Consider the following 12675-nt stretch of genomic DNA (forward strand, 5'->3'; position numbering starts at 1 on the left):
TTTTTTTAAGCAAAGCCTTGGAAATGCTGGTGGAAACTGTATTATTTTCCTTTTATGGAAAAATAATTGTATCATTTCTCACTGTCACAGTTCCCGCACCTCAGTGGCTACCCAGCGTGCCTGCTTTACTGATACAGTGCAACCATATGTCTGTAGCCATGAAAAAATGCTTTAGCAGCAGTGTAGCTTGACGTGATTCCAAAGCCTGATTGTTTTCTCCATTTGATATGTCGCCAGCAATGATCACCCAGTGATAAACAACCAATCTCGCAACACCTTGTCATGTTGCTCATTACCCTCCCAGTAATTTCTCCACATCTTTGAAAGCGAAAAAGGTTTGACCATTGAGTTCACAAGATAACGGGGGATTCAGCAACTGACAGTTAGATAGTTTCTAAATTTGAAGAGAAAGCTGAGATTAGCAACTAAAAGGAAACATCTTCCAGCTCTATATAAGAAAGAAGCCCACAGTTTGGTTAAACTTCCATTATAGGTCTAAAAATAATTCCCTTAACAATGCATTTGTTCATTTCATATTGTTTAGGGGATTGCAACATTATTTTTAGGTCTGCATATGAAGTGAATGTGTTTAACCAAGCTGGACAGGAGGCCAAACATGAGGAAAATCAAACCATATGTTGTACTGAACCCCAGACGTGTGACAGATCTGCTCCCACTCAAGCTTTCCATATCCCCTCAGGCCATTGTCTAACAAAACTGAATGTTACCAAGATGCATATTGCATTCGTGCACTACTTTCATAGCAACACCCCTGTTTATAATGCTGCAGTGCTTTTTTTGTGATCTGTTTTGATGTATTCCTGCAGTGTCGCAGTGCAATGTTTATAACAGTCTGCAATGCTTGTTAAACTTTATTCTCTCATGTGTCTAAGGCTGCTTTTGTTACAGTATAAGTAAATTGATCAGACCGTGCAAATTGCATTAATAGTGTAGCAGATTTTTTTCCAGAGAGGACAAAAATACAAAGTTTATTTAGCGGAATCAATTATATATAACTGTATTTCAATCATAATTTTAAACATCTTCCCAACTCTTCTGCAGAAATCTCCAGAAAAGAATACCTATGAGTTGCCTTGCTTTCACTCCTCTGTCCTGTTGTCCACAGAACTATTAATGCATGGGGCAAAGGCAACATAGTGTTTACAGCTGCTGCTGCCTTCACTTTTTCACAGGTTCAAGGCCCATCCACTTCTGTACTGCCTTTAATAAAGATTCTTACCCTAATGCTCAAGTAAAAATTATCCAGTTGGATGAATAGGTAAATTATTGTGAGTCACTTTGGAGAAAAACTTCAGCTGAATGGCTAAATGTGCTGCCCTGCTGTACTCAAACTTTTGTCTGGGCATGCATCTTTAAAAAAAATGTCCATACCACACTTTTACTTTAAGTATTAAAGAGATTTCCTTTAATATGATTTCCTTTAGAGGAGGGTGCGGTGGCACAGTGGGTTGGACCGGGTTCTGCTCTCCGGTGGGTCTGGGGTTCGAGTCCTGTTTGGGGTGCCTTGCGATGGACTGGTGTCCTGTCCTGGGTGTGTCCCCTCCCCCTCTGGCCTTATGCCCTGTGTTGCTGGGTAGGCTCCGGTTCCCTGCGACCCTGTATAGGACAAGTGGTTCAGAAAGTGTGTGTGTGATTTCCTTTATTGATACAGTTTTATGTTACTCTGTGCCCTGAACAAACTCCCATCCATCATCTTGTTAAACAGAGGTGTACCTTTTATAATAATCTTGCTCTATTTTCATTTTCCCTGAAGCATTATCTGAGATCACTCCTGCAAGTGGCAGTCAAGTCCTATGAGTTCTCTTGCAGTACTGGAAGTGATCTCCTATTGAGAGTGGCACTGACCTTTCTAATACTTGTATTTCTTTTTATATACATTTCTAAATTATTTCTAAAATGTGATTTTTATTATCGGGGGATTGCAGTCTTTATCTGCTGTAGATGCAATTTCTTTTTGGCTAAATAAAATTTTCATTTATTTGTTTGTTTGTTTGCTCTTTCACTTGGTGGGGATCGTGGTGGCGCAGTGGGTTGGACCAGGTCCTGCTCTCCAGTGGGTCTGGGGTTCGAGTCCCGCTTGGGGTGCCTTGCGACAGACTGGCGTTCTGTCCTGGGTGTGTCCTCTGGCCTTATGTCCTGTGTTGCCGGGTAGGCTCTGGTTCCCCGTGACCCTGTATGGGACAAGCAGTTCCAAAAATGTGTGTGTTCATTCACTGGTTTGTTTTCTTGTTCATTCATTAATTCGTCTTAAAACCCCAAGTCGTTAATATTCAAGGTCTAAGGTCATGTTGCTGAAATCAGAAACAGCAAATTTTGGTCATAGAAGGGTGGGTGTTCCGGTGATGGCTGGGGACAGGGTGCAGCTGCTGGTTCATTTTCAGTCCGGAATCTCAGGCTCTAGAAGGGAACGGCTGGAGCAAGGCGTGAACATGAGACATTGTAACCCGCGACTTGATTACCATATTTTTTTACAACATTTTTGACACATTTCACCTTTTTGGTGCCTCATTTGTTCAATAAACTACAGTCAACATTGTACTTAAACTCCGGAGATAAGCTGCTATGAAGCATCATTTGTGAAAGTGCGGAAGTACTTTTTAAATTTCCATTTACATTTATCCATGTAGCAGACGTTTTTCTTCAAAGCGACATACATCTCATAGAAAATACAATGTGCACTTTTTCCCAGATTTTAGGTCAATTTGGAATTTTTTCTCAGATTTATAAATCTATCATAATTATGAAACACCTTTAGCTAGTTTTACCTGATAGAAAGTGTCATGCCATGGCTGCTTTTAAATTTTTAACCTAAATATTTGAAAAATAAACAGATTTGAAAACTATACATCTTTTAAACCAGTTTACAGACTAAATATTCAAAAGAAGTCTTAAGTTGCAGTTAGCAAAATAAATATTTGTCACCTGGTGAGATTTAAAAGTTGTGCTAAGCAAGCACATCTGTTTGCATGCTGTTGAATTATACATAAACACTGGACGTAAATGAAGAAGAATACTGACATGGGTAGAAAACCTATTTCTGCTCATGTAGAATGCTCAGAAAGAGTAAAAGCATTCTTGAATACAGTGAAGTTCCCAGTTAATTCCTTCTTTTCATAGCACTCTCTCTCTCTCTTTGAGCAGTGTGCATCACTTGTAAAAGCGAAAAAGGTGAAAGGCTTCATGCCAAATGCGCAGTTACCGCAATAGCATTATCAACATACTTAGTTACACTGACAAAATGTGGTTATGCTGAGATAGAACACAGTGCGTGTGAGGTAAATACCTGCTGGAGCTTTACAACTTGGTTCTGTTCAGCATTCTGTTGGCATAGCTCCTACTGGGGCAAAAGAACCTAAGGATGTCATTATGATGTTACAACAGCATTAGTCCGCTTACCACATCTTTTTTCCTTATTTACAGCAAGCTATTGATGATTTACATTTGGAGGAGGAGAAAGTGAACCTGCTGACTAAAGAGAAGGCCAAACTACAGATGCAGGCAGGGGAGGTAAGGATAGCTTACCTTTCATTTACCCAGTGTAATACAGACATCCCTTGATTTATGCATTCTCTTTATCCCAACTTTTGGTATAATGACTCTTGGCTTTTAATACTGACTTTTCAATTTTCAGAATGGAAAAACCGGTACAACAAAATTTATCCAAAGCCTGTTTAACATACAAACAAACAAAGAAATGTTTAAAAGTTGCAACTTTTTAATGCAATAATACAGTGTTGCTGTCACTATCTTCATTGCTGACTACTGGATATAAGGAAAATATACTGTAATTTGCCTCTGAAACATACTGCCTGCAAACATACCCATTAATCACCTTATTAAGTATTTGATAATCATGGAGTGATTCACTTGCCTGCATCCAGATCTCTCCATCTGTTAGTGTGATTTAGGAATGTGAAAGTGTTGCACTATGGGAAATGTAGGAAATTTCCAAAACATGCTGCCTAGAATCATACTCCTTAATTATCTTATTTAGTGTTTGATAATCATGAAATTTTTGTGTTTTAATGAGTTAATAGCAATGAAATTTACTCTCTTTATATTATTATACATACATATACAGGCAATATAAAATATTTAAATATGTACTGTTTCCCATGACACTCTGTTTATTATCCAGATTAGACATGGTAAAAATAGTAATTTTACACAAAATGATGACAAAGGTATATTTGGAATGATCTAAAATTAATAACATTTTGGTGTATAACGGAGGGGGCGCAGTGGGTTGAGCCACAGTCCTCCTCTCTGGTGGGTCTGGGGTTCGGGTCCCGCTTGGGGTGCCTTGCGGCGGACTGGCGTCCCGTCCTGGGTGTGTCCCCTCCCCCTCCGGCCTTACGCCCTGTGTTACCGGGTAGGCTCCGGTTCCCTGTGACCCCATATGGGATAAGCGGTTCAGAAAATGTGTGTGTGTGTGTGGTGTATAACGTTTGAATAATAAATTATATAAATGTAGATCTCCAATGTAAATTAAAGACACAAAAATATATTACTCTGTATAACCTTAAAAGATTTGGTAAATTTTTCACAAACATCAGAACTGACACAAAAAAAGAAAATACCCTTTGTAGAACCTCTCCAATGCAAATATTTGACTCACTGCTGTATTACAGTGACTCTGGTCTCTCTGTATGAGAGACAGTAAGTTCATGATTGTGTGGTTTGTTCAGATGAGATGTTCCACTGCCATTCCAGTTTGAGTACCTCCTGGAGCAAGAGAGGAAGCAGAGGACTGACATGGAGAAGAGCCGATGGAAGACAGAGGGGGACAACAAAACCACAGTGGAGAACCTCAATGAGCTGGAGAAGATGAAGAGTAGACTGGGAGAGGTCATCAAGAAGTGGGTCATTTTGAGCCTATATCTTCTTTAGTTTACTTATGTGTACCTGTCTGAGATTGGACACACTAGTGGGTCATTTTACCCAATTTGTATTTTTTGAGATGGTGGACCTCTGATTGCATTTTGTTTTCAGCTCCACACCACCTAGAAATAAGAAATATGATTCTTTTCCGTGTTGAAAAATGTAGGAAGTTTGTTCTGTGGAAACCAAGAATTTTCTTTTGCGATCAAATTACTCTGGGAAATCCCCATATTTACAGCTTCAAAGATAAATTCACAGACTACAGTTTCTGTAGTACATAAGACATTTTTGGTATTATGGCATTACTTTGAAATGAAAAGAAAAAAAAAAAAAACAAGAATAGGTTTGTCATTCAAAGTTAAATGGTGAAAAATTGCAGCTATCCCGAAAAAGTCCATAATCTCAAATTTAATTTCACATTTTTTCCCCCACACACACACCAGTTTATCTTTCATTTATAAAACAGTACCAATAGAAATATACCATTTGGTGTGACTTAAATGAAAAATGGGATTGATGTGTTAAAAAACATGCACAAAACTTAAAACAGTCACAAAGCATTGCCTTAGCTTTTAAAAGAAAAAGTTCAAACATTATTCACAAAACATTAGCCACTCATGCTATTTAAATGCTTTAAAGTAAAAATTGTCTTAATTTTTTGTTTAAAACATTCAATAGTAATGCACTCAAGTGTTTGACTTTTTTTGCCTTGACAAGTTTTTTTTTTTTTTACTTTGTCAAACACACACGCACACTTTCTGTGCTGCTTGTCCTATACGGGGAACCGGAGCCTACCTGGCAACACAGAGTGTAAGGCCGGAGGGGGAGGGGACACACCCAGGACGGGACACCAGTCCATCGCAAGGCACTCCAAGTGGGACTCGAACCCCAGACCCACCAGAGAGCAGGACCCGGTCCAACCCACTGCGCCACTGCGCCCCCTCTTTGTCAAACACGCATACCAAAATGTTGATGTGATCGTAGTACCTCCCTGCAACTACACTGTATGGAAGATAATTCTCTGCATTACTAGCTCTTAGATGAGATATTTATATATTTCAGAAAATTCATCTTCCAAATGTTTGCAACTCTGCATTCCACTTTTATTGCTGGTTTTGACTGTTTTCATTTATACAGTAGTCACACAGCATTACATGTCCCAAAGTCAGAAAACTTCTCATTAAGGCTTTGTTTGACTGATATTTTATGTAACTGATTTTTTTAAAATTGAGGCATGGCAACATTATATATACTTTTTATTGTTTATTCAAATGCTTATCTCCTCACATAGCCTGGAGTTTTGCACATCAAGTGTTAGAGCTGATAGAGGGTGTAGTGGTGTGGGGGTGCAGTGGGTTTGGCCAGGTCCCACTCTCTGGTGGGTCTGAGGTTCAAGTCCTGCTTGGGGCGCTTTGCGATGGACTGGCATCCCATCCTGGGTGTGTTCCCTCCAGCCTTACCCCCTGTGTTGCTGGGTTAGGCTCCGGTTTCCCTGTTTACTAGGATTCTGTTTTTCTGACATGTCCATGTATATTGTTATGATACTTCTAAAATACCAGTAGAAACAGTTCCCTTGAATAAGGCACATCACCTGCATTATACTATGAGGCAAATGTAAAAGGTGTTATACAAAAATGTAAACGATGGAACTTGCCTAAAAAATTATCACACAATGCAGTGACGGCTTATAAATGTAAAAACTGGTCTGAACACAGTGCTGCTTTTAGTTTGCCAGAGTTCTAGAAGAAATGATCTCAGCACAGAGAACTCTCTGGAAATGGGGGGAGAAAAGCAATGTTTAACTTTGTTCAGGAAAGATTTGGAGATAAATGTCATGACAGAGAAGCTGGAGGAAGAGGAAGCCCTGAGTGTCAGCCTTCAGAAGAAAAGCAAGGAGCTCCAGGTGAGCTTCGGGGAGGTGTGTGGGGAGGCATTCCCGTCTTTCAGCAGCGCTGGATCTGCGCATTGATTTGTGAGCGTGCACGTTTTGCACGTTTTCATGGTTCCGGCCCTTTGTGAGATGGCAAAAACAGAGCAGGAAGCACCTAGTCCACAGCCCTGCTCTTACAGGCCTTCCATTATTCACCACCAAAAAGTATTTTGGCTCTAGTAGCAGTCTATTGTTTATTTACAATTACTTTATTTGTGAAATTAGGTAATACATTTACATTTACATATATAGGTAACATTAATCTATACTTAATATATTATTTTATCCATATTATTAATATTAATCTATTAATATTAATATTCACATTAATTCATTTAGCAGACACTTTTCTCCAAAGTGACGTACATCTCATAGAAAATACAATGTGTGCATTACATTAGCAGGAAGAGAGACTTAGGTGCAGACGTGTGATTCTAAAGCACAGCTAGTTTGTTACTTTCCACCATACAAACCAATGTTCATCACACAAGTAGCTGCATAAAACTTTATCAGAATTTCCACGATTCCTGATCACCTTCCTAGAAATTTTTTTATTTTTTTTTGGAGATACATATAAACATTTACATTATATTACAGGAGTATCTGTGTAAAGGTTTATCTGGGCAGGATCTTAAAGTTATAGTACATGAGCATTACACTTTACATGAACTTAAGAGATCATGATCGAAGTGAATCTAATTATATAGGTAATATTAATCATAGTGCTATTTCTATTGGTATAGTACAAAGGATGACTACCGCATGAACAAAACCATGTGCTCACAAATATACTCACACAAACACATCATGCGTATATTATTACCCACATAATATCAAATGATGGTCCTAAATGACGTATAGGTTTTTTATTTATATATCGCTGTACTTTGGCATCAGTGATTATCGATGCCAGCACTAAAAACAGCTCTCAGAGTAATACCACTTTGAAGGCAATATTGTACTTTGCAAATGGTAATACCAAAAAAAGGAATTGTGTTTCATTATCTGTCCAGCATTTGCTTATTGAAATTACAGAAAATATTGTCTTTGCCAATATTTTGCCATTGAACAGAAATTGGAAAACAGAAAATTACACAACTACACACCACAAATGCCTGTTAACTCTGTTGTTATGTTACACTTGAAACTTTTTATTATGAGGGTCACAACTATTGCATCTTTAGTTGACAAGATTTTGTTTAATGAAGCAAAAGTCACAACAGTTTCTCAACTGGTCCAACTTTTCCTTTGAGTTTTAGATATGAATAAAACACATGTAATTGTTTTTTGTCTAGGAATTGAGAGGAGGCTTAACAGTTTCCTGGTGAATAATATAAAGGATGCTTTTTTTTAACTACTTCAGGAGTTTATATATGTGTGGGAAGAGGACAAAATTAGATGCTAACTAGTGTAAGCGAGAAAGGAAGAAAGACGGGGGACGAACAACGTGAAGGGACAGGTTATGGGAGCAGTGAAGATCAGGTTCTCCTCAGCTCAGTGCCTCCTGGATCTCGACGCTCCATTCAGGAGTCCGGCGCGGGAAAGAAAGAGGCACTGTCTTATTTTGCTTCTTGTGATTGCAGAGCTGAAAGCCGATCTGTGTGTTGGTTAAAGTGTACATGTTTTCACGTTTACCCAAAGCATTCTTCATCTCTCACAATGAGGCCTTTATGTGGGACCACTGGAACTCCTGAGTCTCCCGCCCACTGAAAAACATGCAGGTGGACACACATATTAACAAAAGCTGTGTTGATCTCATTTGCTTTCTTTTGCAAAGCTCTCTAAGGTCCACATTTGTCAAAAGCTCTCTTCAGTCCTGTCTTCTTTTTATGCATTCAGATGGATAAGAACACCCTTTCTTTTCTTAAACACATGCTAATATGTTTTTGGGTTCTTTAACATTAGTGTCCAGTATGAATACTGGTTTAGGAAGGAGGAAATTATATGCAGTCCAGTTCATGAAGGGATATGCATGCGTATCTTTTGTAGCTTCAACACCTCAATTCTCTGATCAGAGAACACTGAAATGTAATAGATGTTACTAAGGAGCACCACCTTGGATCTATTATGTTCGTAACAGTGTAGGAGAACCTGATCATTAATAATACTATACTTGCTTTTATAGAATGTTGCAGAGGATGGTGAGGGTTCACAGTATGGAGTTTTCCGTTTTATGTGGAGTCATGTGAGATGGTTCTCACTGTGTCACAAAACTTTTGAGACACTGTGGGATTCAGGTAACCTCACAGAGCTTGGAACAGCAAGACTGTGTAACTCACCTTTTCTGTCATTCCTTATTTTTCTTGTGCTGAATATATTCTTGTGATCAATTGGGGACGTGGTGGCACAGAGGGTTTGGCCAGGTCTTCCTCTCTGCTGGGTCTGGGGTTTGAGTCCTGCTTGGGGTGCCTTAGGGCGGACTGGTGTCTCATCCTGGGTGTGTCCCCTCCCCATCTAGCCTTGCGCCCTGTGTTGCCAGGTTAGGCTCTGGCTTGCCGTGACCCCGCTCGGGACAAGTGGTTTCAGACGATGTGTGAATTTCGTTCATTGCAGATTTATTAAGACATTGAATAACTAATCTCTTGTTCATATTCCTGAGAACTCCATGTCTTTTTTACTGCTCATCTACAGTTTCCTAATGGATGGTAACTGTTTAATATCGGGGGGGGTGCGATGGCGCAGTGGGTTGGCCCTTGTCCTGCTCTCTGGTGGGTCTGGGGTTCGAGTCCCGCTTGGGGTGCCTTGTGACCGACTGGCATCCCGCCCTGGGTGTGTCCCCTCCCCCTCCGGCCTTACGCCCTGTGTTACCGGGTAGGCTCCGGTTCCCCGCGACCCCGTATGGGACAAGCGGTTCAGATGATGTGTTCAATATCACAGGATTTTAACATGTAATTATAAATTTTCATTGAATATTTCAAAGGCGGGGGGTGCAGTGGCGCAGTGGGTTGGACCGGGTCCTGCTCTCCAGTGGGTCTGGGGTTCGAGTCCCACTTGGGGTGCCTTGCGACGGACTGGCGTCCCGTCCTGGGTGTGTCCCTTGCGCCCTGTGTTACCAGGTAGGCTCCGGTTCCCCGCGACCCCGTATGGGACAAGCGGTTCAGAAAATGTGTGTGTGTGTGTGTATTTCAAAGGCAACCATTTGCATTCAGGACTATGCAGCTGTCCTGTTTTGGTATACTTTATACAGGTATTACAATTTTAGAAATGCAGGTTTTAGAATCAAAAGCATAAAATGCATTTTTGTGGATGCCAACAAAATATGTGCCCGAAAAATGTTTGGAATGTGTAATCCGTCACCTGACGAGATAATGTTGCAGCAAGAAGGGATGACAAGTCTCCTTTGGCACATCTGCTTTGGAAAGCACCTCCCCCCCAAAATCAAGAAATCCCTTCATCCTGTCAACACTGGCTTCAGACAAGTCTGGTGAAAAGGGGGTGCTCACAGTGGATTTAAAACATGCCCTTGCTCAAGTATGTGATCAAGTCTTTTATTTACAATTCTATGTCCCACAGACATGACTTTTGTGTAATTCTTGTGTGAGAAGATTTAAAGAGTGTACAGTTACCTGTCTTCTGTCATGGCTTACTAGAAGTGGGGATGCAGGGTCACACAGGAAATATTCCCTCTGATAAACGATTGTGCATGTGTGTGCAGCATAAATCTGCAACTACATGCATGACAAGCATCTGTTCTATTTGCAGGAGAACACCATTAGACATGGTATACATTTCATTGGGTATATATGGAGTTTTCAGTAACATTTATGCTACTCAGTTTAGATTTCTGCCAGTTTTGGATGTTGTCACAGCTTTTATTGTGTATTGTTGTTTTTCCACGAAAGGGCAAGAAAAAGCATGCCTTTGAAGACACTTTCAGTATCAAGCTTTAAAGGTGAACAATAGCACATGGGGGCAGCATGGCGGCTTAGCAGGTAGTGCTGTTGCATCATACCTCCTGCATTGTGGGCCTGAGTGTAGCCCAGGTTTTGAATGTTTACATATTTTCCCTGTATTTGTATGGGCTTCATCTGGGTGCTTTGAGCTTTCCGATTCCCTCCAGCATTCCAAAGGTGTGTTGTTGAGGTGGTTTTGTGACCCAAAATTGCTCTCAGGGGCTGTGTGTCTATCCTTGGATGGACTGGCGTTCTGTCCAGTGTGTGCCTTGTGAGACCGACTGTGGATTTCCATTATCTGATCAAGGTAGGCATCAGTGAAAATGAAGGAACAGTACACGGAAAACAGTAATATCTTTACGAAACCGAAAATCTTGAAGTTCATCAACATGAACTTTAGTTGTGGAGTCCTATGAAGACAAAAGTGTCCTGGGGTTTCAGTTTTCATTTTAAGGAAGTCCTTGTTTTGAAAGGAATTAAGTCAGCTGTTGGTTTTTTATCTGCAAAACCAGGTTATGCTTTTGTATACATATGGTGACTTATTTCAGTTGAGGCCTGAGACCAGCAAAACAAAACAAAAACAAATTTTTCTTCTATAAAGTTGAAAAGTTGCTGTAAAGTTTTCACGAAAATCATTTCACAGTACCCTCAATCATTATTGGTTGAATCTATGGCCTACCACTCATACAATCTAGTAAAACTGCTGTAACAATATCAATCATATTCCTCACTGCGGTTAAGAGCAAAACAAATTTATAAAAGAAAACAAATAGCTGTCCAGGTATGTACTAACCATTCATCTTTATGTTAAATGATTTATGAATCAGAGCAATAACCGGAGGTATTGTTCATTAGAATTTCTTTGAAACTTACATTAGTTCTAAAGAACTGAGCTACTTCTTATACCATTGTTAAGGTTGTGACTGGCTTGAAGACCCAGGAACAGATACTGATATAGTTTAATAACATATAGTTGCAGACTGACTTCAGACTGAATGGGCAGAACTGGTGTTACGATGGTCACTGAGAAAGATGGCTTCCTTTTTTTTTGTGTCAGTTTGAGGTCAGTGTTCCGTCTTATTCTTCTCATGCTGATTTTGTTCATAATCTCTGTGCAGCATGTAAGCAGTCAAGTAACATTTGTTGCATTTTTAAGAAATAGATGCCCTCTGGCACACTCTTTTCCACTGGCATGAGAAACAGCAGTAACCGGACAAATGAAATAAATCCCTTTATTAAATCCTGTCACTCATCAATGGAGAGCAATTTGTTTCAAAAACATTGCCTCAGGCCCAGATGTATTTAATATTATGCGCACTGGAGTCTGAACGTAAACTTTTTTAAAGTTCTGAAGCTCCTACTCACTTCTAGACTGTTTCAAGTGACAAAATTATGAGCATACCTAACATATGGCCCTTTCTCTTCAACAAAGAGCATAACTTAAAAAAAAGTCTCGTACCTACGAAGGAATTCCTTGCAAATCTCTCGTATCATGTATTCAGAGTCACATTGCAGTCCTGCATATTTTCTGAGCAAACCATTTCCATGGTTCATTCTATGGATAACATATATTTTCTCAGCCTTTCTCTAGTGATAAATGTAATTGTCTAAAATGCAGTTTAGATCTGCTGTATGTTTAAATGCATATACAATATTTTAGGATTGTTCTTAGCCCTCGGTGGTTCTAAAAAGTTTTGGGGAAGGACGTGGGTGAGGTGAGAGGCTGTGCTAAGTGTGCGGAGGGTGTGGGGGAGAGAGAACTCCCACTGGTGCCTGAGGGGAGTGGAGCAGGGTTGCCTGAGTTGGGCTCAGTGTTTCTGCAGCTGCAGCATGGCTGTGCTCTCCGCGGAGCTCCTCCACTGGCACGTGAGTACCAAACAGCGCTCCGGCGTCAGCGTCTTATGGCTAGGGGAGGTCCCAGTTCCCTTCCAGGAACTGTGCATGCGAGGA

The 12675-nt window shown here is 40.2% G+C and overlaps 1 protein-coding gene across 2 annotated transcripts in view; it reads left to right on the plus strand.

Moving 5' to 3' along the window:
* Positions 1-12675, plus strand: part of LOC108940107 (myosin-16) — a 52762-nt gene that overhangs the window by 20829 nt on the left and 19258 nt on the right. For both annotated transcript variants that reach the window (XM_018762005.2, XM_018762006.2), the window contains exons 4-6: positions 3442-3528; positions 4735-4880; positions 6715-6805. In XM_018762005.2, coding sequence (XP_018617521.2) covers positions 3442-3528; positions 4735-4880; positions 6715-6805 — 324 coding nt within the window. The remainder of the gene's footprint in view (positions 1-3441; positions 3529-4734; positions 4881-6714; positions 6806-12675) is intronic.

The sequence above is a fragment of the Scleropages formosus genome, chromosome 20, assembly GCF_900964775.1.
Source record: "Scleropages formosus chromosome 20, fSclFor1.1, whole genome shotgun sequence".
In the NCBI taxonomy this organism is placed as follows: domain Eukaryota; kingdom Metazoa; phylum Chordata; class Actinopteri; order Osteoglossiformes; family Osteoglossidae; genus Scleropages; species Scleropages formosus.